Below are 27,438 nucleotides of genomic sequence, written 5' to 3' on the forward strand. Positions count from 1 at the left end.
TTGTAATCGTAGAAAGGACCTCAGAAATCGCAATTGTTGCAATATACCGTCGTAATTTAGATGCCTTTCTTATCGTCCAGCTCACATTGTTCTCCTAGTCGCCGAATGGTCATCAAAAGCTTCAGTCAAGAGAGGAAAAACACAAAAGATTGTTGACGTGTTGGCATGAACTGTAGCACCTTACTGTAACCCAAGCGCTGTTTCCAGTCACGGAGGCGTCATGACTGCCATGTTTTCTCTTCCCTTCATAACACTTTCAAATCCACTTTCTCTTCACAAACCATTCAGTTGCTCGCCATTGACAGCTTGCTTAAATTATTATTATTATGGTTATCGTTATTAGTATTAGCACGTTTCAAACTAATCGGGAAAGGGAAATAAAAGTTCCATTGGGGTGTGTTGCTTTTTTGTCGTATATTATATTACCCTCAAACCTGTGGTTGACGTTGCCAGGGAGGATGTCACTGACCCTGCAGGGGCATCTCCTGCTCGTGCCGGGTCGTAACGCCGATGTCTCAGGAAATGGGTTCAAGAAGTCCGCGCGCGGCGTTTTATTTTGAAAACGACAGATCCAAAGCGGCTTTCATCGGTTGACTTCCGCCCTGAACGAACGCGCGCGCCTTCATGAGAGGTTGGGGGGGGGGGCACTCACGTGTGAAACGTAAACATGTGTGTGTGACACGCACGCGCGTAGGTCACGTCCTCGGCGCCGTATTTCCATCCCGCCATCCTCTCCTCCACAGACTCGCGCGACCCGTCCATCTTCCCCATCGCTCCGAGGTGGCCGGCGGTGTTCTCCTGCGGAACGTGGAGTCCCGGGTGTCTCGGCTCGGCGCCCTCCTCCAGGGGCGAGGAGGAGGTGCGCCGGGAGAGTCGTCCAAGTTCCTCCCGGCGTTTGTCGCCGCTCCGGCGGACAGTCATGGCTCCGAGCGCCGGGACAGACGTGGATCGACCCGTTTCAGGATGCCTGTGATGCGGGGTCTCATCGCGCCCCAAAACACTTTCCTCGAGACAATCGCTACGCGGTTCGACGGCACCCGTGAGTTGACCTAAAATGAATTGGTTAATGAATCATTTTGAAGCCGTGTTTACCGCCACCGATGATTATTGTTGACCAAAATTCCTTTCATCGTATTAACTGTACCGTGTGTGCCAGACCTGGCCGATACGACCGTTGTTAAATTCCACGGTATATAGTTAATAATATAAATAAAAAATAACTGCGGATTTAAGTGCTTTTTTTAACCTGCTATTTTTTTTTAAATCAGAATTTACATCGTCTTAAGGAAATAAATATTAAAAAAGGAGCCCACATTTGCGGCCACAGCTGGATTATTATTATTATTATTATTATTATTATTATTGGAGTATTTTGGGGTGATAGCAGAAGCAACAGTGAGACAGTTGTTGTGTGAACCACGCTGCTATTTGAATTGTCGGTACAGAAATATGAGTATTTCAACATCATAAAACCACCCATTTGCAGACCTGTGTTATAGCTATGTTTATTCTGTTCCTGGCTGTCAGTCTTGAATGAATGAATGAAAATGAATGAGCAGCGTCTCAGTCCCACTTCAGCAGAGCAGTTTGGTGTCACAGCTAATATGACTGAAGAAATGTCAAGAACCACTAAGTGTTGGTTGCTTTAAAATATGTCAGGAAATGTTGGCAAATGCCACGATATTGCTGCAGTGATGATCCTTTGCCTGATCAGTGGGACTCAGGTCATCTGCTCGTAACTTGTCCTCTCACCACGTTCTCTTCACAATTTTCTTGGCATGTCTCAGTGTGAGAGGTCAATGACATGCACAGAACCAGACGGAGAGCTGATTTATTTAGTCAGGCTTTAAAAAATAAAATCAGGAGATTTTTTTCTTCTTTAGTTTCCAGTGGTGTTTCGCTGTGAAGCGTGAACACTTTACCAGTGATGGGTCGTAGAGATTTCATGACAGTCATGAAGGGTGGATGAGGTTTCATGAATCAGTGTCCTGATTTTCAGAGACCACCAGATGGCACCGTCTGTTGTTAAATGTTTGGACTTTTCTAAACCACGAGCACCATCTTGTGGCATCTGAAAATTAGGACACTGTTTCATCAACGCTGCAATACTGTTTTGTTTGGATTTGAGCAACTAAGTCAATGAAACTACACATAATTTATAAACCAAGAGCGCCATCTAGTGGCTTCTGAAAATTAGGACACTGTTTCATCAACCCTGCAACACTGTTTCATGACACCTCATCGACCCATCACTACACTCTACTGCACAATTACTGCGGTTATAAACGTGTGATCAAAAGTTATAGATTTGCGGGATACAACTGTGCAAGAATGAAATGAATCAGTGTATTTTGAATATTGACGTTCTGCTTTCTTCCTCCAGACAGTAACTTTGTTCTGGGGAACGCACAGGTTCAATCTCTCTATCCTATTGTCTACTGCTCCGACGGCTTCTGCGAACTGACTGGCTTTGCCCGCGGTGAGTTGATGCAGAAGAGCTGCTTGTGTCACTTCCTCTACGGCGTTGAGACCAGCAACCACCTCACCTCACTCATGCAGACGGCTCTGGATGAACGCCGCGAGTTCAAGACTGAGATTGTCCTGTATAGGAAGAGCGGTAAAATGCAATCCTGCTGGAAGTTTTGAAGTACCACCAATATGTGTGGAACTCCTCAGATATACTGTCATCTCTGTTGTCCCTGACAGGTTCTAAGTTCTGGTGCTTGCTGGATATTGTGCCCATCAAGAATGAGAAGAGTGAAGTGGTGTTGTTTCTCGTCTCACATAAGAACATCACAGAGAATAAGGACAGTCACAATGGCGACAAATCAGGTGCAGCTATGTTTCCATATTTACACAGCGACCATGAAATGTTGAGATTTGACTTTTAAAAAGTTCGACAGTCAGTCACCGATAATGATCACGATAAATGTTGGAATTTCGGCAAATTATCGCGATAAATCCTTCTGCATTCTATTCCATGTGTTGGACACGTCCAAGTCCAATGCAGCGAGTGAGCCGCGTGTTTAGCGAATTTATCGCGTGATGCAGAATTGACATCGTGGAGATAGTTTTGGGCAGTATATTGTGTACGATAACTAATCACCCATCCCTACTTTTCACTAAGCCATTTCTCCTACTAATGCTGTATTGTCTGTCCTACATTGCATGTCTCAGAGGAAGAAAGTGGTCCAGCCGTCCAGCGCAGTAGTCCTCCTCGAGGAATCCATATGGAACGGCGCCGCAGCCGAGCTGTTCTCTATCAACTGTCAGGACATCTGCAGAAGCATGACAAGAACAAGAGCAAGCTTAAGATCAATAATGTGAGAAACCAGAATCTTAAGTGCAACACAATGTGGCTTTTGTTTACTTATGTACATTACACTGATCCCAAGCAGGCAGTTGCAGTTTCTAACTCACATGCACTTGTGTCTCTTCACTACCACAAGAGCGTTCTGGGAGCCAACGCTAACCCAGTCCCTGAATATAAGGTGGCCGACATCCACAAGTCATGTTTCATCCTCCTTCACTACGGGGCGTTCAAGGCCGGCTGGGATTGGCTCATCCTATTGGCTACTTTCTATGTTGCCATCACCGTTCCATACAACGTGTGCTTCGCTGCAGCGGAGACGCAGGATGGAGGCTCTGCTGCGCGAAGTCCCCCGAGCGTCAGTGATATTCTGGTGGAGATTCTGTTTATTATGGGTGAGTCTGTCCCTCGAGTTACTTCTGCTCCTTCTGGAATAGCTCCTTCTGGGTCTGGAATAGCAGCTACAGGATGTGACGGATCTCAACATCGATGTATATTCGCTGATATACTGTCGAGCAGCATGTGATGATGGTGATATTAGACTTTGTCGAATGAGTTTGTTTTTTTCTTAACCTGTTATCTGTACACCATCTGCCTGTTTGTGTTGATAGGCACAATACAAAATACAAAAATCAGAGTTCATGATTAGTGAGTATTTTATGCAGATTTGAATCCTTTATTACTATTTTTGTCGCTCCGAACGATCGGCCACCAGCCGATATCAGCGTCGACTACCTGTCATTGCCGATCATAACAACCGATCACGTGTGACAGCCTTCACTCTGAAGAAGAGGTATATAAAAACGTGTCTGAATTGAAATGAAAATGATTTAATGGTTCAATCATTTTGATAACAAACTCATGGTCAATCCATGTGATCGGTATCAGTGATCGGCAGCAAAAATCCTGATCGGAGCAGCCCCAGTTTTTATTTTGCTAAAGCTGAGGGACACGCCTGAGGAATGTAACACCCTGTAAGGGGAGCATGACCCAGGCTGGTGGCGCAGTGACGGCAGCGCCACGGCAATAGCTCTGGTTTGTTTCTGCGAAACTAGTCCAACAAGTAATCCCCAATGATGTGCTGTGCTTCATGTGCTAGATATTGTGCTGAACTTTCGAACCACCTACGTCAGCACCTCTGGTCAGGTTGTGTACGACGCTCGCTCCATCTGCATTCATTACGTCACTTCGTGGCTCTTTGTGGATCTGGTTGCGGCACTGCCCTTTGACTTGCTCTACGCCTTCAACGTCAGTGTGGTGAGACTTGACACGTACCCAGTAGTGTAGTTTAAATAATGTTGTTGACACACTTGACATGTGCACAGTTTGTTTTACTGTGATGAAAAGTACATGTATAAATCCATGTCTTGCGATGAATGTTGAGATGCTCCCCTGAGGAAGTCCTGGTGAGAGAGTGACTCCCTGGGAATCATTTCTTCAGTCACCAGACTCAGGATCACATGAGTTGTTATTGTCATCCCCTCTGATGATGTTTAGAGTGGAATATCAGGTCAAATGAGGCTTTCATGTCCAACATTACATCATGTCAGTGTCTTCAACATCATTCGCACCGGCTTCAGCCTTTTGAATTGTCCCTGCAGAACTTTGGTGTCCACCTTCTGAAGACGGTGCGTCTCCTGCGGCTCCTGCGGCTCCTGCAGAAGCTGGACCGTTACTCTCAGTACAGCGCCGTGGTCCTCACCCTGCTCATGTCCACCTTCGCCCTGCTCGCTCACTGGATGGCCTGTGTCTGGTACTTAATCGGACGCAGCGAAATTGAAAGCAGCAGATCCACAACCTGGGACATAGGTGATGTTATGTATTACATTTATTTTCATTAAATCAGTATACATGTGTGAAAGCACACAGTTGCATTCACACTGTTCTCTGCGTCTATTTTTTTTCCTCCACAATTTTCACAAAAAAGATTAGAGCCAAATCGTATAATCTGTCCAGAAATCGGCCTCAAGCAACCCGAGATTTGGCAAAAAAAAAACAAAAAATCAGTGTGACATCAGGCTGGTTAGAGTGAAGCAGAGCAGTTGAAATCCGTTGGAGGAGACATTTGCTTTCGACGTTTGTGGCCAAACGGTGCAGAACTAGTTTGGTAGTCACGCTTCACACTTCTCCTCTCTAGCTGCAGTCTCGTGCATTCACACGCCGTTTATTCATAAACAGCATCGTCTAGTTATTTTTCCTATTCTGTTTCTTTCATGGAACACAATCCACTTCATCCACCAACAGCCACATCTAGGAGTGAAAGGGTGTAGATTGAAGCTTCCATCTCACCCCATCTGACGCTTTTCATCATGGTTCTTTTTTCCCAGACACACGATTAACTTTGCACCATATTACCCTGAAGTTAAGGAAAATGGCTGCCATTAATAAACAACAGCGAGATCATGACTGGGCGGGGAGTTAACTGATGAAACCCTCTGGACTTGTGCTCTTTCCCTGCAGGCTGGCTCCATGAACTAGCCAAACGCTTGGGAACACCGTATTTGATATCAGCCCCGAGCTCCTTGTTGGGGCCACATTCATCTGAAGGATCACTGTCAGAGAGCTTCACTCACTCCAGCCAGTGGAAAAATAGTGGAACGGAAACAAGGACTCCAGTTGGTTCTGGGAGCACGCTGAGTGGTGGTCCCTCCGTCCGGAGCTCCTATGTGACCTCACTGTACTTTGCTTTGAGCAGTCTGACCAGCGTGGGGTTTGGGAATGTGTCGGCCAACACAGACTCTGAGAAGATCTTCTCCATCTGTACCATGCTGATAGGAGGTGAGGGCCAGTGATGCCAGTAACACCTTACTCTCATATCACCACTTTTTTCAGTAAGGAGTAATCTATTTCAAACCCAGTAATCAGATTACAGTTACTTATATGTTGCCATTGTCGGGAAGCGAAATACGAACATTTGCTTTCTTCATCTGCCTCTTTGGGTCTGACGTCATGTACGCCAGTCAAGTTTTCAGCAGGTGGGCAGCTCACACGTCAAGCTGCTGGGACACGGCACGTTCAGGACATGAGAGCTGTCATCGGCTGCAAAATGTAACTTGACAAGTAACTTGTAATCTAACTGAACTACTTTAAAATTCAAGTTACTTTTTGAGGGAGTAATCAGTAGTCGAATTACTTTTGGCAGCTGTGTGGCAGTGTGTGGTGAGGCCACACTGGGGGACAGAATAAGTCAGATTTTTGACGCTGATGGAAACTGCACTGTATTTTATCTCTGCAGCTTTAATGCACGCTGTGGTCTTTGGAAATGTGACCGCCATCATTCAGAGGATGTACTCTCGCCGTTCCCTCTACCACACCCGCACCAAGGACCTGAAAGACTTCATCCGAGTTCACCAGCTGCCAACGTCTCTAGAGCAGCGCATGATGGAGTGTTTCCAGACCACATGGTCGGTCAACAATGGCATAGATGTTACTGAGGTATAAGCTCAATAGACTCACAGTCCAGGCACAACAAAGGCCAGCCGTGATTTGTCTTGAATAACAGTAACTCCCTCGTGCAGTGGCTCGTGATAGACATGTTCTAGGCCCTGACAGGTCGCTGTATTCATTCACTTCTTTATTCCCCACACAGCTGCTGAAGGACTTTCCAGACGAGCTGAGAGCAGACATCGCCATGCATCTGAATAAAGAAGTCCTGCAGCTGTCGCTCTTCGAGTCGGCCAGCAGGGGATGTCTGCGCTCTCTCTCCCTCATCATCGGGACCTCTTTCTGCGCCCCTGGGGAGTTCCTCATCCGCCAGGGCGACGCCCTGCCAGCCATATACTTTGTCTGCTCTGGATCCATGGAGGTCCTCAAGGACAACACGGTGTTGGCAATACTGGGTGAGGACTTGAAAAATGAAGGTTGAATGAAAGCCACTCATGCAATCATAAATTACTTCTGTATGAAATGTGTTTTTTGAGAAATCTTATCTTTATAATGTGTTTTTTATTTATTTATTGCAGGCCGAGGTGATTTGATCGGATCCGACCGTCTGATGCAAGAGGATGTGATCAAGACCAACGCCTGCGTGAAAGCGCTGACCTACTGTGAGCTTCAGTATATCAGCCTGAAAGGGCTACGAGAAGTTCTCTGCCTGTACCCTGACTATGCCCAAAAGTTCATCTCTGAGATACGCCATGATCTGACCTACAATCTGCGAGACGGACACAACCCGGAGGTACCATTGTGGAATAACCGTGTTGTTCTACATCATCTTTGTTATGATGTCCCTGCTCACTGCCATAATTTGGAAGTCAAAAACCACACATACACACGTTTGTTTTGTGAGGACCTCGCATTGACATGGCGCTTTCCTCTGCCTCTCCCCCTAAACCTAACCATCCAAGGACATGGCTAACCTAAACCAGGACTCTGAACCAAACTGAAACCCAGTTATTTTGTCTTTTTCATCCTCTAAACTCTATGTGGACCGGCTGAAATGTCCTCATAAGATCAGTGTCTTATCAAAGATTGGTCCACACAAGACATTAGAAGGTTTCTCGTTACCATAACCCTTTCCCCAGCCTCTCCCCCTAAACCTAACCATCCAAAGACATGGCTAACCTAAACCAGGACCCTGAACCAAACTGAAACCCAGTTAAAATCACTCTGTTTTGAAGTTTTAATCCTAGAATTTAGGCTTGAAATTGTGAGGATCAGCAAAAGGTCCCCACAAGTAAATCTGTTTCCAAGAATTGGTCCCCACAAGTATAGCACTACAAGGACACACACATCTATATTTATTTACAGACATATGTATATAAGAAGCGAGGTGAATAAACATTAGAGGAGGGATGGAACACGCCTGTCTAGACACAGAGCGAGAGAGTATTATTTGGACATACTCACATATTGGCAGATGTATGAATATACTCTATTGTGTTCCCAAAGGTTGCGCCATCATTAGCATGTTTAATGCTGGAGCAGAGCACAGTTGAAATCACTCACACGCAGACACAAACATGCTGCACATTAAGGTCAGCATGTGCTGCTTGTACAGGCACACAGAAATACACAGCCACACCAAGTGAAACGGATTCCCCCGAGCGCACCTCTGCTAAATTTAGGCCTCAGTCATCTAAAAATAGCTGTTCTGCACGTGAGCTCGAGGATGGGGAAGAAACAAAATGGAGGGGCGGGGGAGGAAGGGGTTGAAGGAACATCTTCCAACTGCATGGCAAACGTGACCATTTGGCTAAACTACCACCTGGGCAGACTGCCAAGCCTAAGATGAGAGGACCGGGTGTAATTCTGATACAGGTTTCATGTAGATATTCCTCCCACAGTCTGATATACTGACGTGGGGGAAGGTGGACCTTACGGGGGGAGCATGAGGAGCATCTATGACATTGGATGTCACTTGCAATATGCAGCCCCACAAGTGTCTGTCCTCCTTATTGACAGTGCTGCAGTGTCACTGCAACTGAAACCATGGCTATGTCATTTCATTTCTCATGGTGAATTATTCTAGGTTTCAGCCATGAGTAGACGTGTGTGATGTGTTTCTTCCAGTGACTAGGACAATATATGTTTGACACGATAAACACGTGAAAGTTGATTTATTTTAGTGATTCGATGGTATATTGCTGTTACTTACTGACTTCTTTTCCGGCTTATCCGGGGCCGGGTCACAGAGGCAGCACTCTCACCAGGGATGCCAGACTCCACTGTACACACGCACCTCCACCAGCTCTTCTGGGGGAACCCTGAACACCTTAGGGTTCCCCCTTACAGGCCACGCAGGAGACATAAGGCGGTTTCACACTGCGGACTCTGTCTCAAGACAAAGCGCGTTCGGCTCAAAAGTCTGAGATGCGAACACAAGCGAGTCGGGTTTTGGTCATGACCTTGATCCCGGCTGGAGAGAGCTGCACTTTGTCTCGGGAAACTCTCCACAGGGGGTGAACTTCTTACCTCAGGCGACTCAGCGCTAGATGCTGGAAACTATGTGTACAGTGCGACCTCATAAATACCGGTCAGTAAAGGGTCTGATCCCTGTCTGGGTGGACAACATCGTTCAAAAACAACTTCGTAAACTTCCTGAACACTGAGGTGTGCAGCTGAGAGCTGCAGGAGACTGGTGTTGTGGAGGAGCGCAGTGGACCGGGTCCCTTCAACATGTCCTGGGTCTTCCCTGGAGCCTCTTCCCAGTGGGGCATGGCCGGAACACCTCTCTAGGGAGGCGACCGGGAGGCGTCTGAAACAGATGCCAGAGCCCCCTCAGCTGACTCCTCTTGATGGAGCGGCAGCTCCACTCTGAGCTCCTCCCGCATGACGGAACTCCTCATCCAGTCCCTGAGGGAGGGCCCAGCCACCCTGCGGAGGGAACTCATTTCCATTGCCTGTACCCCGGACCTTGTTTTTTCGGTCATGACCCAGAGTTCGTCGCCACAGATGAGGGTGGGAATGTAGACTGAGCGGTGAATTGAGAGCCCTGCCTTTCAGCTTAGCTCCTTCTTCACCACGACAGTCCGGTACAGCGACCGCATCACTGCAGACACTGCACCAATCTGTCTGTCTCAATCTCACGCTCGCCTCCTCCCTCAAGACCCCAAGACATCTAAACTCCTTTAACTGAGGCAGGGACACTCCACTGACCTGAAGAGGGCGCCAAGGCCTCTTATTTGGAGGTGCTGATCCTCATCCTGGCCGCTACACCCTAAGGTGCAAACCATTATTTTTATTAGCCACATTTTTTCATTTTAAGCTGCAGGCACCCACGTGGCCAGAAGTCATAGAAATGAATGAGTAAATCTTTAGAATATATGTAAATCCAAGGAGAAGAAAAAGCTTAAAAATTGATTCATTTCATGAATATGTCCAACTAGTACTTCTGATGGCTGTTCTACTTCTTCTGTGGAACTGTCCACGGTCCTGAAAGCCACTTCGAAGTACTACGAACTCTTGATTTCTCAACTAATGCTCACGTTTCGTGTGTCCTTTCACCCATCAGAGCGACTGTGAGAGCAATGGTGGAATGGTGAAAAAGCTCCCCTCCATCACTGAGGATGAGGAAGGATCAGGATCCTCGTTTCTGGGCAGGGTTGGCCGAAACTCGATCACACCCTTAGACTCACCACTTGGCTCGTCACAGCTGCCATCCGCATCACCTCTGATGCCCTCTAATGAGTCAGGTCAGCCTTGCAGCCAGCAGATCCCTGTGCTGCGATTCAGCTGCCTGCAGCCAGACCTCACCTCCAGGTAAGTTTGATCACACCAAAACCAGTTATGGCCACCTCGCTCGAAACACTGTTTTACATTGAAAAGCTATGCTAACAAGGCCATCGCAGTTTCCATGACTCCAAGTAAGATAGGACGCTGGACTTCACTGTTCATTGTTAAACTTCCTGTTGTGAACAAGGTGGAGTGAGAGGAGCCTCAGACCCATGTCCATGAGTGGAGCAGTTAGGGAGGACATTATGGATGTGCTACCAAGTTTTGACAGCAATGGTCAAATGCAACGTTTCCTGATGGAATAAAGGTCGCAAAGGTCATCCAAAAACCCAAAGAAAGTGAAGAAGAAAAACCTGACCATTGTAATTACAGACCACTATCAGCACTTTATGACTAGTAAAGATACTATAAAGATCAGGATTACAAAATGAGATGAAGTGAAAAAAAGTGCAGTGGAGCCACGTTAGAAATTGGGCGGCGCACATGGCGGTGTGGAAGCTGCAGCCTCTTGCACCCGGTTCACCTGCTCTGGTGACTAACTTTGGTTTGAAACCTACAGGTTTGTGGACGGTGCCGACACAGAAAACAAAAGCAGGTCTGCGCACAACTTGGACTTCTCTCACAGCGACGCCAGCTCCAGTAAGTGCACACAACAGCGTCAGTCCTTCTCTTGCTCTCAGAATGTTGTGGTAATGAGTTCCATGTTATTTCCACAGTGATATGCTGCGATACAGACACGATGCAGACTATTGCTAAACTGAAACACGAGGTACAGTCTGACACCAATGCATCGTGGGAACTGTTTATCACCTTAAATGAGTTTATTATTGAGAGTGATGGGACCAATGCTGCTCTGCTCTCGGTCACATCAACAGCACTAGCTGTTTCCCTGTGCAGTACTGTTATCACAGAAGACGAAGTTTGTCGTCACCTTTACACTGAACCATTCAGTATTGCTAGATACCAATAGACATCAACTGGTGCAATCGACCTGTCGCTCAGAGAATGTAACTTTATGGCAGTAAAAAACATTTTGGATCATGGAATTACATTTGAAAAAAATGAACTGTCAGTAACATCAGTCTGAAAAATGAACAATAAGCTATCGAACCACTTGTGTTGGACAATCGTTCTGAAGCAACGTGGCTCAGGGTGATTGATAATCTTCGAGCTTAAATGACGCTGAACATCAAATAACGGTGGGTCTTGTTGTTTTCTTATAATTATTATTATGCGTATTATTGAGAGGACACAAGTGACATCCACTCCTCTCTCCTGCAGATGGGCATCCTCTCCCAGCAGGTCGCCACTGTGACCCAGGAGCTGCAGGAAATGACCCGGCAGCTGAAGTCCGTTTTTCAAAACTCGTCTGCTCTCCTGACACCCAGCACAGACGCTCTGCTCCCAGGCAGCGTCTCGCCAGCTCCACCTCACCCTGGTGCCAAAAGTATCCTCAGCCCACCCCAAGGTCTCTCAAGGCATCCGGAGTATTGATCAGCCACGTTAGTGCCCGTCGCCCCAGTTGATCATGGCTCACCCCTGGAACTCTCATTTGTCAGTCGCTCTGTTTCCCCAACTCCAACGTCATGTCCAGTGAGGCCAGTAAGGCGTTACTCTTATACAGGCACTTTTTTTCAGTAAGCAGTAATCTGATGTTGCGTTACTATACAAATCAGATTACAGTTACTTATCGAAGTCACTGTGCGTTTCTACTGTTGCCATTGTCGGGAAGCGAAATATGAACTTCTGCTTTCTTTAACAGCGTCTTTGGGCGTGACGTCATGTGTAGGACACGGCAGTCACGATTTCAGCAGGCGAGCAGCTCATGAATAACAGCGGAGTGAGGAGAGAGATGTGCGTTTCTATCTTAAAATACAGCCACTACTTTGAACTAGTGCAGGGATGATGTGATGGACTGATGTTGTGCTTTCTCTGGAAAGTCAGAAATACAATGATCCTCTGGTGTAGAGGCCAGTCCCAGCAGCCACTGAAGTGCAGCTACTGCCTCCAAGTGGCGAGACTCACTACACATTTGCCTTGTAGTTTAAAAAAACAAAAAAGTAGTAAAATGATAATAATAACATGACTGGTTGTGTGTGATTTTAGCTCCAATCGGTTCGAGTGTGTCAAAATAAAACATTGACGGTACGTCCATATAACTGAGATTGTTCTGAAAAAATGACCCCAAACATGGCAAGGTGGACCCCCAAGACCTCCAACCTAAAATTTGACATCAAACTATTGTTTAGCCGAGGAGAGCCGTCGTCGGCTGCTCAATGCAACTTGACAGGTAACTTGTAACTTAGTTTATTTGAGGGCGTAATCGGCAGTCGGATTACTTTTTCAAAGTCACTGTGGCAACGCTGCTCATGTCGTCCACTCTCATCCTGTTCAGCTGTTTGTTAGTGGCCAGAAGGACCGGGGCCTGCCTGCCTTGACAAGTTGTTGCCCGGAGTTATTGGAGACCATGTGACTCGATAAGCTCAATAAAGTTGGGGCAGCAAATAAAGTGTTGAGAACATTTGCATAACCATATTCCACATACCATGTTCCACGGACTCTTCCGCAGCTCAGCCCTCCGTGACTCTCAGGTGAGGGGGTCCCACGAAAGAATCCACGGGAGACAGAAGAGTTGGGCCCTGTGATGGTGAGGAGACCGTTTCTTCTCTTCATCTATAGTCATCATCACGTAAGCGACTGTAGAGCAGACAGCCATCACAGAAGCCAACACAGTCAGCAGCAGCGGTACATGAACCATATAAAACACACTTAAAAAAACAATGTACGACGTATAACATTCCCCCCATGCCAGTAATACCCCCATATACGCAATAACACCACCAACACACAGCTAGTTATGCACAGTATTTGAAATAGCTAACGAGAGAGTTTTCAACCGTGACTCACGCGTAAGCAACTTGGCTTTTCCCGTGACACACCGTCAGCTCTACGGGCCGTCAGAGAGGACAAACAGTGAACAGCAGAACTAGTGCACTTTGGTGATCCTGTAACAACAACTAGCGGCGTTACAAGTTCACGACCCTACATAGACATAAATGATAGTTACTGAACGTAACTTCAGTTCTATGAATACGTGCGAAGCCCTCTAACGGGCTGCCTTCCATCGCCCTCGATGGAAGGCAGAAAGCCAACCATTAGCCTGCCAGGGCCCTCACTGGATAGAGCAGGTGCAAACGCGTCGCCTGCTCATCCTGATGTGGAGGAGGTGAAAAGGCTCTCAGAGAGATGACCCGTGACCTGAAAAATGATGTACTCACTTTAGGGATGTAAGATGGGTTCGGGCGGAGGGTGACCGAATCTCCATCATCCCCTAATGACAAACACGTCGGGTTGACTGACAAAGCTGCCAAATCCCCAACTCTTTTGGCAGAAACCAAAAGAAGTGCAGTTCTATATGACACCATGTCAAGGCGAGCTGACTCCAAAGGCTCAAAAGATGATCCACAAAGTCCTTCCAGGACCACTTGCAGACTCCAAAGTGGGACCACAGCCCTCGCGACTGGTCTGATCCTGCGAGCTCCACGTGAAAAAACGTTTCACCACAGGGTGACTTCTGGCCTGTAGTAATGGCAGCTGCAGACACTCCAAGTGTAGACACTGCGCGTCCCTTGTCCAACAGTTCCTACAGGAATCCCAAACCCCAGACAAGGGACAAGAGACTGCAACAAGACCCTTTTTCCTACACCAGGCGTCGAACACCCGCCACCTTGAAGCATAAGCTCTGTTGGTAGCCGGAGCCTGAGCGTTCTGAATCGTGGAAACCACAGATTCAAATAAACCCAGGTTCGCCCGCCCCAGCCAGACAGGGACGCGTCTGTGAACACGTGAAGATATCACGGAACACAACTGACCTTCATCAGACATGCCTGAGAGTCCCAGAACTTCAGATCCTGACGTGCCTGACCGGACAGCACCAGTCGCCGATTCTTGTCCAGACATAACTATAATTATTTGACGTCGGGAAATGTTTAATTGAGAAGAGTACAGGAAGGAGCTCTCACTGACAAAGTACACACATAATTCTCAATATTCATATGGAAATTTGGGAGGAGGAATGGATTGAGACGCTTCATTCACCACATCTTTATTTTTATTTCCACACATTGATTATTTATAACATCAGAACACCATATCAGACGAAACAGAGAGCAGATCCGAAGTAAACCAAAATATAATCCATTCACAGCGCATCAACAGGTCACACTCATGTTTCCAAGAGTTGAAAACATAGCTCACCGTCACCATGACCAGAGTTACAGTACATTATCTGATGATATATATATAGATCAACAGTCTGTAGGCGATCAGAATCAAAGCATTAAAAATAATATGAAAAAAAACAAAACGATAGAAGACATCAGGACGTACTTGGTCATCTCCTCAAGACTGTGAGCAGAAATGATGCACAAAGTTCTCATATTTGACTCTTTTTCAATTTCTCAATACATCAATGGCAGCACTGGCACTATTTGATGGCTAATCACATCATCACTTGGGTTTGAACAGATAAGGCACCATTCAAGCATGCACACACACTGTAGACACAGAGACTGAAATACAAAACTCTGACCTCCGAGGTCCCGCCCCCTTGACTTTATCCAACCCCTAGTCACTCACTCACATCGGCTTTCATTTCTACAGAGTTTTGCCATGGGTTTCACAAGTGTGTTGGGACTGTTTTGGAGGCGTCTATTTAGTTTCTACAGGTTTCCACAATTCTATCACTGCACCGGCGACTAGACAGAAATACCATTTATCCTGTTTTATATTTTGTCACAGAAGCACAGAACTAGAACTGACACAAAAATAACGTTTGAAATTCCTCTCAATGTCATTGTTCATGTTTTTTTTTATTCATCGGAAATGACCCGTGAGACTTTCCCAGCGTGGCCACCTACACACACACGGGTCAGACGTGCTGCTGCCTTCTGTTTCAGTCAACCGCGAGTCCATTCATTCAATGATGAGCCTGAGCGGCAACACAGCACAAACATCTGCTGGCAGTTTGGATGTCTAGGGAAAAAGTGACGTTTTAGACTGACGTTGCAGGCCCTGGAAAACCTCTGGATGACTGGACCAGTACTATTATATTTGGCTGAAAATATTTGGATAACATCCAGACAAAGGAAACACTTATTCCAGTCAGGTATAATAACATTAAAGACATGTTAAGTATCTATACAAAACTCATGATATACAACCCATGTTGTCTGACGGCAAAGCACAGCCATCCAAGACTGAGAGAGCAGAGATTGTCCTGGTCTGGTGAGCTTCTTGTCACACACCTCTTACTGCAGGATTAAGCTTTTTTTTGTTTTTTTTTGATAGCAATTAAAAAGATACCGTTCACCACTACGCTGACAGCTACAGAGCAAATGACAGACAAGAGCACAGACGCACACCAACATCTATGGCCTTGTGATGGACCACGAAGGGATGAAGACGTCATGATGGGAGACAGAACGTGATGTGTTTACTGTTGACTCCGTCAACCATCCATTCTACCTGACTATGATGGACCATCCAAACCACAGTGGTTTTCGACAGAGGCCTCTGATGTGACGGATTCAAAAAATAAAAAATAGTGAGGGAAAATCTGACAGAAATTTCTAATTTGACCGCATCTGCAGGACATTTGGGAGTCAATTCTGCGCCACGTGAGAGTTTTGGTGTTTTAAGTGCTGCGAACTGCCAGATCAGTTCTACGTGGCCCAGCGTTCAGGTGAAGATCAGATGCTGCTCATCCAGCATGGTTTTGGTGAAGCTGTTGATTGGTCCAATGGCACTGAGCGACATGGCATTGTCCCGCCCCCAGAGGAGATTTGGACCAAAGACCACAGCCAGGTTACTGTTGGTCATCTTGTTCACTTCGCTGTTGGCAGAGACCTGGAGACAGAAAGAGGGCGGGCCTGTAGAGGAGAGGAGCTCAGAGACGGAAGAGGTCGTGTTACCTGAGCCAAGAATGTGACCAGGTAGCGCAGCGAGGCGTAGTTTTCCTCCGGGAGAGACTCCACCAGCGTCCTTATGGCAGTGGCTTGGCTGTCGCTCGGCACAGCTGCAACGAGAAACGCAACAGTATTTTGCTGTTAGAGGAACAGAAATGATGATAACTTTGTTTTCCTTGGCTGCAGAGCCAGATTCTGGGCCCTAAAACTGCATTGGTTCTGGATAGAATCTCAACACAGGACATCAAACAAGAGTGAATACGTTTGTGCATAAATCAGCTTGAAATCCACATTTATAAACGTGGACATAAAGGTACGGATCAGGGCGACTTGAGTCACAACATTTGCAATTCGAAAGGGTTGTTTAAGGGCACTTTAAACATATAGTGGACCTCCACAGAGTCTGCAAGGGCAGCAAGCTCTTCTCAAACTCTGGAGTCATACGTGACCAGATATCCGTGAGCGGATAACCTGACCCCCGTAAAATAGGCAACTCATGTGTGTGGAGAAGCCCTGCACCAGAGACAGCCCTCTCTGTGGTTGGAGGAGCGACTCGCCCCTCACTCATCCTTGCACTCCTGACATGGATCAGACACTGCAGTAAGAAGAACCTCTGGCTTGAGTGTCATCAAGAAGTCACCAACAGTACCCACCGACGAGCTCAGGATGAATTTGTAATCAAAATGACGAGACCTGTGTACATGATATGGAAAAATTAACCATTAAATAATTTCAATTCAGACACGTTTTCATATTTCTCTACAACGAGGAAAAAACGAGAAAAACTTTGCTGAATGCAGCAACTATGCTGTCAAAAGGGCAACTGAGAAACATTTAATTTGATCTGAGACGTCGCAGTTTGGTGAATCTCTGAAGACTTTGCTGTGTCGGTGAAAAATTTACATACTGGCCGCTCGTAGTGGAACCCCGAGACAGAGAGCACAGCATTTACGAAAGTTTCCACTCCAGACGTTTTCAGAAGTTTCAGATTCAGGCTGCTGACGAACGCTGCACCCGACTACAAAAGGGCGACGGATTCGGCCGTTTCCATCTCCGCGCCAATGACACCGGTCATCTAGCTTGGTGATGTTAATGATTCTTTTTGTTCCATTCTAAATGTCAAGCTCGGGCCGGCAGGTGGTGCTAAGCATTAGCTGTGCTAACAGCCTGCTGCTGAGGAACCAGAGGTCTCACTTTCATGAGCCCGGAAAACGTTTTTCATTTGAAGGTGCTTCCCTGCACAGCATTTTCCCGTGCATGTGCTGCAGGATGCGAACTTCACAGGACAGACTGAAAGAATCTCCACAGCAGACATGCTGCTGCCAAGTGAGCAGTGAGCATATCGGCCGATCGTGATCATTGGCCGATCAATGGGAGCATCCCCATTTAAAACTTGACAGAAAGCTGGAAAAGCAGGGCAGGATCATGCAAGCGAAGTGTGACTGGGTTCACCATACAAGCAAAGTTGACAATGTCGTTGTAGAGCTGGAATGTGAGCAGAGGCTCCGGGAGTTCTCTCAGGAACGTCTTCAGAATCACAGCAGCCAGGTGGACGTCTTCAATCTCCCTGAAATCCACCGTCGCACCTACAACAGTCAGGCACGCAACAATCCAATTGACCAGATGACTGTCAAGCTCAGTAACTTCAAGCTAACAGCTGACTCTGGCTGCATAGCACTCACCGGAATTGTATCTAAGCTGAACCTCCTTGACCAGAGTGACGTTGGCAGACCGTCTGAAGATGCCCTCAATCTCCAAACCTGCCAAGCATCAAACACATCCAGGCATCCAGTTTCACATCGGCAGTACATTTGCAGGATCGGCTCTCTGCCTCTCACCTTGTTCAGAGAGGAAGCTGATGGTGTCTCTCATCACCACAGGAACAAGATCGTCTTCAGAACTCCTCTCTCTCAGCCTGACACAGAGACAGTTGAAGATCATCCCAAGTTGAAATGAACCTTCACACTTTGCTGAGTTAAAGCACTTGCTAACTATTAGCCAAGACGAAGAAGAAGACGTTTTGAGGGTGAAAATGTCAAAATAACTGGGTCACCATAACTAGATTCCAGTTAGGTTCAGAGTCCTGGTTCAGGTTAGCTATTTGTTTTGGATGGTTAGGTTTAAGGTGAGAGGCCAGGGAAAGTGTGACGGCCGTGAGAGGTTCCCATAAGGATAGAGATACAAGTGTAAGTGTATGTGTGTGTGTGTGTGTGTCTGTGTGTACTTGTTTATACTGCCTCGTGGGGACTAATTCTTGTCAAAACACTGTCCTCATGGGGACCAAAATCACTGTGTTCCAGTATGGTTCAGGGTCATGGTGCAGGTGAGTCATGTGTTTTGGATGATTCGGTTTAGGGGGAGAGGCTGGGGAAAGGGTTATGGTAATGAGAAACCTCACAACGTCCCCACAGGGACAGCAATACAAACGTGTGTGTGTGTGTGTGTGTGTGTGTGTGCGTGTGTGTGTGTGTCAATTCTTGACAAAACACTAGGACCGCATGACATTGTGGGGCCATTTGACAGGACCCCACAAGGTTAAGCCTCAATTTGAGGATGAAGACTTCAAAATAACTGGGTCATTATAACTGGGTTTCAGTTTGGTTCAGAGTCCTGGTTCAGGTTATCAAAGTGTGTTGGCTGGTTAAGGTTTAGGTGGAGAGGCAGGGGAAAGGGTTATGGCAAAGAGTAACCTCAATGTCCCCACAAGGATAGAACGTGTTAAAATGACTTCCCTGTAATGTCCCATTACTAACAGAAGAAATACTTTCAAGTGACTCACAATGCAAGGGACACCCCAAAAACCTGGTCAGGTAGTGGAGGGCTATGAGGAGGGGATGCAGGAGGCTGAGTCACTGGTTTCAGAGATGCTCTCAGCTTGTCGTCGTATCTAAATACCAAAGACAGTGAATGATCTGAGCTCATCTCCACATTGAGAACCATGGTGAGAGCAGCTCGTACTGTTTGACTCTGGCAGGGATGAGGAGCTGATCACACTTGACCACGTCCTCCAGCTCACTGAGGTAGCTCACGTAGTTGATCTTCCTGCCAAACTTAAAACTGAACACAGAGACTGACAGTTAGAAAACACTTCAAACAGCCTCCACTGCACAGATGAGGGCTGAGCTACAGGGCGTTCAAGTAAGAAGGTCCCAGAAAAGCTAACTATAAGAAGAGATTCAGGGAAAATAATACATTTGGTAGCTTGTTTCATTTAGCGCCAGCTGTACAGTGGTAACTTGGTTCTCGACCACAATCCGTTCCAGAAGGCCGTTTGAGAAGCGATTTGTTTGAAATCTGAATCGATTTTTCCCATTACAATGAATGGAAAAAGAAATAATGTGTTCCAAGCCTTAAAATAGTCTTTTGTAGGAGTGAATGTAGAGTGTCTGCTGCAGGTGCGCTGTTCCTCTATGTGTGTGGCCGCTGCATGTGGGAGGGGTTGCCGAGTGAGTGAGGTCTCTCCAGAAGTGAAGAGGTGCCCGGTGCGTGTCCAGCTCTGAATGTGCGCTTCTGTGCAGTTTGGCTGTGACAAAGTCATAAACCAAGAGACTCGCCTCATCCCTGTCCCAGCTCCAGCCCACAACAGGACATCAAACCCTGGAGTGCAATCTCCAGCCACAGAGGTGTGGAGAGCACCTCCCCAGTGACACTCTTACCACGGTCCAGTGCGGAGACAGGAAAGGTTTTACACCTCAATATGAAGAAAAAACAGTCAGTAAATGTAGCTAACGGGACACGTCTGCATACAGAGGCTGCGTTATACACAATAACAAAGCGCGTCGCGGGTCAGCTGATCGGTCCGCGCACGTTATGTTTTTTCCAGCTTTTTTCGGGGGCATTCGAGTTCTGGATTTTCATTGAAAATTCGAAGCAAAAATATCTTGAAATTTTTGTTCAAACTCTGATTTGTTCGAACTCCGGGACGTTCGAAAACTGAGGTACCACTGTATTTCCTTTGTTAACAGTCCATCATTTTTGTGGGTGCAGCAGAATTCTTCTTAGTTATAACTGGTGAATTCCACAATGATGACATCACGATGCAACAAGTAAGAAGAAAGATAATTTATCTATTCGTTAGACATGAAAACCCTGAGGGAACTGAGAATCAGCACTATGTATAAGAAGAGTGTACAGGGGCTGGATAAAACAATGGAAACACCTAAAGCTTTAAGGTGTTTCCATTATTTTTGTCCTGTAGATATACTGTTGACATCTTTTCTCTGAATGATTTACTTTAGTATTTTAAACCAGTTACAATGGAATCACCAATAAAAGTAGGATTCATTCATTTATGAAGAGACAAGAAGAGCACCTGATGAGGGGTTTGAAGAGAATCAGCAGGGTCTTGATGAACATGGTGGGATGAACAATGTACAGAGCCTTGATGTTCTTTTTATACCTGAGGAAAGAAAGGAAAACAACACTTTATTTAAAAGTTTAGTCATGGGCACTTTTGTCATGATGGAACAAACGAGGATCAGAAGTACAAAGGACAGCAGGACATGTTTATCCTGGGTTGATTCCACTTTCATCATTCCTGAGGCCTGACTACATCGGATCATGAAGTGACACACTGACATGAAAATGTCACGCACTGATCACAGCGCCGTCACATATGACTGAGCTGCAAAAAAAAGAAACTTAACAGGAATGCTTAGCAGGATCAGTAAGAGCTTCTCAATGTAAAAAAAAGCTCAGTTTCGATAATGCCATCACATGCACTGCTTCCAGTTTATATATATATATATATATATATATATATACATTTTGGTATCAGGGTTTGGTTTATGCTTTTTCCCCCTCGACAGTTGGGGACTGTATAAACAGTAACCTATTTGTATGTCACTCAGAACCAAACAAGTTTGGCACGTGGCAGGCGTTCACAACAGTTGTTGTGCGCACGACAGACAGTAGGGGGCGTTCCATGCTAGCGAGTACATGAGACGCTACAGATGCTGTTGTCAGGGTGTAGGGCAGATTGCGGTGTTTCAAGTTTTTAAAAAAAGTCGAAATGCTTTTTTGAGATGACCTCTTGACACACGGGCACCTACTTTCTGTCAAACTCTCTGTAGGCGTCCCGCAGCCAACCCAGGGATGGTTTGTTCTCGCTGGTCAGTCCGTGATGAAAGTAAATCAGTGTGTAGTCACTTTCCACGTATTGATCCAGAGTTCCTTTCAGATACCTGAGAAAAAAAGGGCAGCAACATTAACAATAGTGTGCGACGACCTTCATACTGCTGTTGAAAAGCTAACTGAAACTAAAACTACAAAGAGAACAATGGCGCATTGTCTGCAACCTCAACACTCAGGTTGCAGATGTCCGTCACTCAACGTCATCTGTGTAAAATGTGAAACCTAAATTTATACGCCATGTACCTGAAGCAATGTCGCATAACGCAAACAAATGTAAGTCACATAAATGTCAAATGTAATGAATTAAGGGTAGAGAAGCAAATAAAGTCCACTCACATCAGCAGCTTATGATGGTCTAACTGGTGCTGGGGAGGCATCCTGCAGGCGTTGAACACAATCACCTTCCTGCCAAAGTTGTCATCACCTGTAGACCAAAGAAGACACACTGTCCTGCTTCTTGCAATGCAACCAAAAAGAAACTGTTGTGATAAAGCATGACAAATACAAAAAGTACTTCCAAATACTTCCAGTGTAAAGTACTTGCTTTTGTGAGATACTGTGTACGGTTCACACATACAGTTGGTCCGTATAAAGGTCAGAAGTACATTTGACATTTATTTGGAATATTTTTGATCAATTCAAATATATTTTTGAATGTGTTTATTTTTTTCTCTTGCACTAACTTGCACTTACAATAACAACAGGCATCAAGGGTAGACTATGTCTTTGATATATTGAATTAATTCTCACTGCACCTCTTACTATCAGGGAAAGCTTTGATAGTAGATGAAACAATGTATTTAAATATACTTTTTGTTCTACATTTCTTTGCTAAAATACTGCTGACTATCACAGCCAAAATATAACGGATATGAAATTAAGACCACATCCTCCAGCCGTAGTTACACAATATTTACTAACTGAGCATTTTCCATCAACCAGGCGAAGAGACCTGTTTACTACTTTCATTCGATTCTGCCATTGTTCAGTGAAATAGCCAGTTTCGTGAAAAACTACATGTGACATGTCATGTATGGCTTTGATTTTGACTGAACATTTGCTCTCTTGGTCCCTCATAAATTGTTTCCAACCTGACATATAACTTCACCGTGAAACCTCAATTCACAAGAAAAAACAAAGGCCAACCTGCTACTTCAATGATCTGATGTCTGGCGATGTCATAGAAAGGGTGGTCCCATGGTAGGTGAGGAGACCCGGCACCAAAAGGTTGAGATATGTCCGTCTCTGATACGCATGGGTTAAAAGAAAAGAGGAAATGTTGTAGAATTACCACATTTAGATGTTATCATAAAATGTTAAGTCAATCTTTGTCACCTGACTTGCTGAGAGTGGACTGCCCTTGCTGGTCCTCTATCGTTGCCAGCTTCAGCTGTCCCAACTGTGCTGTTGCTGGATCGTCACCAAAATCGACCAGCAGGTCTGAAGACATCGTGCCAGCAGCTGGAGCGTAATTCACACACGGCACAGTGACGTCTCCAACATAGAGTCACACACTTGAAAGCTGTGACCAAGAGGACTGAAAGACAAGGAAACAAAATGGACCAGTAAACATTACATTTGTTACAACAACAGTATCGGAGAGCACGAACGGGTGGGAAGGCTAGTCGTCAGAAGTGCTACCACCGGAACAATCTGCATCATGCTTTTTATTGTTTGTTTGTTTGTTTTTTCATAATCAATTTTGGGACATTTAAAATCGATTCTCAATCATAAGACGTCATAGAAAATTGTGTTTCTTATCGGAGTCTGTGTTTTGCCATTTTTACATTGAGATGCAAAATGTAAGAGTAATAACAATACTCATGTATGAATATCAATATCATTTATGTATAAACAATGCACACCTGCACTTAAGAGAACGATGACGTCACAACGTGAGCCGTCCGAGACTAATTCAGTTAGTCATGGCAGCCCTAGTCTACAGTCCATAACACACACATGGCTACCCAGTTTGGTGGATGATGGTATCCATATCACAAAACCGTTTATTGTGAATCAATAAACAAGTGTTGTGGGCACTGTAGTCACAGACATCATTATCATGTGTGCAATATGTTGTGATGAATTGTTACTACAGCTGATGTTTTCATCGTAAGGTGAAGTGCCTGTTGTGTTCAAAAGAGCTCGGATACAACAACAACACTTCATCCATGCTGAGGCAGTTAAGAACAGAAGAAGAAGGTGACCGGCCATGAACAACCAAGCACCACTAAGACAAATGAAGTGAAGATTGTATGCAATTTATCCATGGCATCAGCATTCAACTGCATCCTTGCTGTACAAGCTTCATGTCATTGTCCAATCCTAATCCATGGCTCGTGACGGCATAATAAACAAATCAGAAGAATTGACTGCTATCCCAAATATTGTGTCACACTAAAGACCTTTTTCTCCTCAAAACGTTTTTAAGCTACAACTTTTGAAATACTGATATCAAAGTGGAATTTTTCAGCAGGAGAAAAACAGGCACCAAAAAGCTTAAAAAGTAAGACTGGACTGGACTGAATTGGAATAGGAGTATTTGCATTGCCTTTAGCTTTCAAACACTTCTGACATCATATAACGTTCATGTACAACCCTACAATAATGTCACCAATTTCTCATGCACACACCTCCCTACAAGAAAACGTGACTCAACGTCAGTTTGTGCTTATGTTTGGTGGTGAGGGAGGAGTGTTGAAGGATAACCCTCCATCTTCCATCCGCAAGCCATTTATGCTGCCTCTATGCATACGCACACACACACTGTACTTGGTCACACAACCATTCTGCTCACTCCCTGCACAGTGATGTTATGCTACAGGACATGTGTAGCTTAAAATAAACATTGCCACAAACCAACAGACACTGGGCACTGATGCTGCTGACCAACAAGAGGCACAGACGTGGAAAGGCTGTGCCAGAGTGGAGGTGGACTTAAAGGGGCCGGAACCAACAGTTGTGACTCTTTTTTTTTCTTTTCTTTTTTAAATCAGATTTTAAATTCCAGATGTAACGTCCTCACCCTGGTAACATTTTACAAGATGACACATTAGGTACCTACATTGCTGATTATGTGCAGCAGGAAACTCAAGTAAAAAAAAGGATCACAAGATTTGGAATACGGAAATAACCGACACAGCAATTTTATAGTGGTTATGAGCTCAAAATGTCATGTTCGGTTTATGGCCCAGCAGCACAAATATGCTGCCTCATCGGTTTCGGGACATTTCAGGGGGTACCACTAGGCCTGAAAAAAAATACTGGACTAATGCAATCCAAGCCACCTATGTACATGGGTTTTGAGATTTTTGAGCCAAAAGAATTGAAACTCACAAAGGCAAAGAAAAACTAAAGACTAATTGTGGACATTGCACACAGGCTCATGCAAAATCAGCCTTAGGAAAATCATTACAAAAAGGAATTGAGCCACATAATGTGCATCAAGTCAAACAATGAGAAAAAAGGAGCATGAAATTTAAAAGTTACCAAATCAACAACAAACCCCGCATACAACCAATAGCAGTTCAGTCAACATTCAGGGATGCTCCGATCGATCGGCCGATATCAGAATGATCTGTGAATGCGTCCTCTCCTCCCTCCCTCCCTCCCTGCTGCTCACTCAGCAGCAGCATGTCTGCTGTGGAGGTTCTTTCGGTCATGTTAAGTTTGCATTCTGCAGCACAGGCACGGGAAAATGCTGTGCAGGGAAGGACGGTAAAGTTAAGTACACCATTTAAAGCACCAGCACTTGACGGAGCATTGTCATTGTCAATCCAGGTGATCTGTACCAGTGATCGCCAGCAAAAATCATGATTGGATTATCTCCATATTCAGATCATATCAGCGGTAAGAGTTAGTCATGAAGAGTCAAGGAATGCTCTGGTTGGTCTCTTGACCACCTAGATCAGGGTGGTGCCAGCGTGTGCAGGTAGTCAGTGACAAGTCAACCATCAAGTCACATCTGTATAGGTAAACGCAGTCAGCTGAACAACGGCCTTGTTGTCGACAGAAAATACCTGCAACACCTGCCTGCATGTCGCTCATGTGCAGTTGACAGTGTTTGTCAACCCTAACTACACAGCCTTCTGCACACAAGCACTGCCACCGTGTCTGTTTATATGGTAAGTGTTCATCGAGGGCTCCCAGTCTTGCAGCGGTACCCTGCCCCCTTCATTTCTCCTCTATCGCACCACTGCAGCAGAGAAAAGCAGCTTAGTCAAAGTGTGCTCCAGGGGGTTGGAGATTGATTCACTGGAAAAGGCAGAAAAAACTATACTAAAGATCATACAGCCACGATTCACTCTGCACTTGTTAGGTTTTTTTTAACCAAACATACTTGAATCCTGTGTATAAAATATGCAGCTCATGGCACCTTTTGAGATACCATCAAAAGCAAATTGACCTTGGACACACTCAGTGACCTTTTAGAGGAATACACAAGGTGAGGATAATTCCCACGTTTAATATTAAAAATTGGCCAATACTTTAGTCTGGTGTGGCTTCTAAGTTACAGTTATATTGATTTCCACTGCTTCCATTGGTTAAGGACTCTGGGTTGGTACCATTAACACAGGTCACCCTCGACGACAAAGACACTAGAGAAAGCAAACTGGGAATCACTTAATATGCTGACACAACGGTGAGGCAGAGCTCCGGCATGGTTACTAGCTGTTTGGTCAGATGCAGTGAGTGAAAATACCACTTTCCTGTGGACCTGATACAGAACTTGTGGTGTGTTGATTCTTAACTTGACAGAATAAAGTTGTATTTTTATGATAAATTAAATTTCCTACATAACAATATTGATAAACTCGACCAGTAAAATGAATTGGGGATTGTTTTTTTTTTTTTTTGCATTAGGAAGCCCTGGTAGCAAAGAATAAGATCTGGCACAGAACATTTGTGGTCAACTCTGGGGTGACAGCCAGTCCCACAACCAGACCAGGTCAGAAACACTGCCATGCAAGAAAGTTATAAGGGACCAGGGTCAACAGGTTGTAACCAAGTTGAGCTCATAACAGAGCGAAATGACAGCCAACGTTTCTCCCAATAAAGAAGTCATTGAAGTAGTTCATGGACGTCTGAACTTTTACATCTGTGGACTTTGAAAGGTGTGTTATAAAATACACGGTGCGCCTTGCGTCGCTGCAGTGGTTATATAGTAGTAGAGTCACAGTAAGACGGTATATATCTGTCTATAAACATTTGTTAGCATATGAATTGTAGCTGCAACATGTGGAGAAAAAAATAAATAAATAAATAAATAATATATATATATATATATATATATATATATATATATATATATATATATATATATATATATATATATATATAGTAAATGCAGCCATACTTCATTAAAATGAAGAAGAAGACGCTATGGAATGTTGTAGTCAGTATTAACGGCTAACTAGTGCTACAGACGTTAGCAAGCTGTGTTAGCATGCACCAAGACACCAATGATGCCATGAGACTTGACGGAGACTCCCAGATGATGAGAGGGCGCCCACTCTCCGCTACTAACTGGATCTGGATACAAACAACACAATCACAAAATGACGGTCCGCGCACGACAACAAAACACACTGCTCAGCATCGTCAACTCAGATTTGAAACACATACAAAAAATGAAGAAGAAGAAAAATGGCCAAATAAAGGTCTTGACCATGTTGGATTTCACTTACCACGACCACTTTGAGGGACACCAGGGGTCTTGTGATGCCTGTCCAGTTTGTGTTGCTGGTGCTAGCGATGTCAACTCCTTTTCCGGCTTGGTATTTCCAAAATAAACGTTCCATCTCCGCTTGAAGCCCGTCAACATAAGAGTCGTTTTGTAAGCGCATCGTCTTGTGG

At 45.2% G+C, this 27,438-nt stretch overlaps 2 protein-coding genes across 2 annotated transcripts; one reads left to right on the forward strand and one right to left on the reverse strand.

Annotated features, from left to right (window-relative positions):
- The first annotated feature begins 719 nt into the window (after nucleotides 1-719).
- LOC128757869 (potassium voltage-gated channel subfamily H member 8-like) lies at nucleotides 720-12,964 on the forward strand. The gene is made up of 15 exons (XM_053863488.1): nucleotides 720-1,039; nucleotides 2,384-2,617; nucleotides 2,707-2,832; nucleotides 3,178-3,323; nucleotides 3,450-3,705; nucleotides 4,410-4,567; nucleotides 4,912-5,119; nucleotides 5,771-6,088; nucleotides 6,546-6,745; nucleotides 6,900-7,149; nucleotides 7,273-7,487; nucleotides 10,263-10,510; nucleotides 11,043-11,122; nucleotides 11,200-11,252; nucleotides 11,765-12,964. Exons 1-15 carry the CDS (start codon nucleotides 964-966, stop codon nucleotides 11,975-11,977), a joined length of 2,781 nt encoding a protein of 926 aa, XP_053719463.1. The 5' UTR covers nucleotides 720-963; the 3' UTR covers nucleotides 11,978-12,964.
- Nucleotides 12,965-14,577: 1,613 nt separating this feature from the next.
- arhgap1 (Rho GTPase activating protein 1) lies at nucleotides 14,578-27,428 on the reverse strand. The gene is made up of 13 exons (XM_053884111.1): nucleotides 27,270-27,428; nucleotides 22,918-23,119; nucleotides 22,729-22,827; nucleotides 21,919-22,006; nucleotides 21,501-21,632; nucleotides 20,762-20,848; nucleotides 19,408-19,506; nucleotides 19,229-19,336; nucleotides 18,288-18,364; nucleotides 18,132-18,209; nucleotides 17,907-18,035; nucleotides 16,456-16,559; nucleotides 14,578-16,390 (listed from the first exon to the last, which is right to left on the reverse strand). Exons 2-13 carry the CDS (start codon nucleotides 23,030-23,032, stop codon nucleotides 16,223-16,225), a joined length of 1,284 nt encoding a protein of 427 aa, XP_053740086.1. The 5' UTR covers nucleotides 23,033-23,119; nucleotides 27,270-27,428; the 3' UTR covers nucleotides 14,578-16,222.
- Nucleotides 27,429-27,438: the final 10 nt, after the last annotated feature.

Source organism: Synchiropus splendidus, chromosome 1 (assembly GCF_027744825.2).
Source record: "Synchiropus splendidus isolate RoL2022-P1 chromosome 1, RoL_Sspl_1.0, whole genome shotgun sequence".
Taxonomy (NCBI): Eukaryota; Metazoa; Chordata; class Actinopteri; order Syngnathiformes; family Callionymidae; genus Synchiropus; species Synchiropus splendidus.

What these genes read in the sequence shown, in the direction of transcription:
- LOC128757869 (XM_053863488.1), top strand. Translation starts at nt 964, where the DNA reads ATGCCTGTGATGCGGGGTCTCATCGCGCCCCAAAACACTTTCCTCGAG. An exon ending in GAGACGGACACAACCCGGAG is followed by an intron (nt 7,488 to 10,262) that starts GTACCATTGTGG and finishes TTCACCCATCAG; the next exon opens with AGCGACTGTGAGAGCAATGG. An exon ending in TTGCTAAACTGAAACACGAG is followed by an intron (nt 11,253 to 11,764) that starts GTACAGTCTGAC and finishes TCTCTCCTGCAG; the next exon opens with ATGGGCATCCTCTCCCAGCA.
- arhgap1 (XM_053884111.1), bottom strand. Translation starts at nt 23,032, where the DNA reads ATGTCTTCAGACCTGCTGGTCGATTTTGGTGACGATCCAGCAACAGCA. An exon ending in TCAGATCATTGAAGTAGCAG is followed by an intron (nt 22,007 to 22,728) that starts GTTGGCCTTTGT and finishes TTTGGTCTACAG; the next exon opens with GTGATGACAACTTTGGCAGG. An exon ending in CGACATTGTCAACTTTGCTT is followed by an intron (nt 16,560 to 17,906) that starts GTATGGTGAACC and finishes TTCTCGTTGCAG; the next exon opens with CTGTGCCGAGCGACAGCCAA.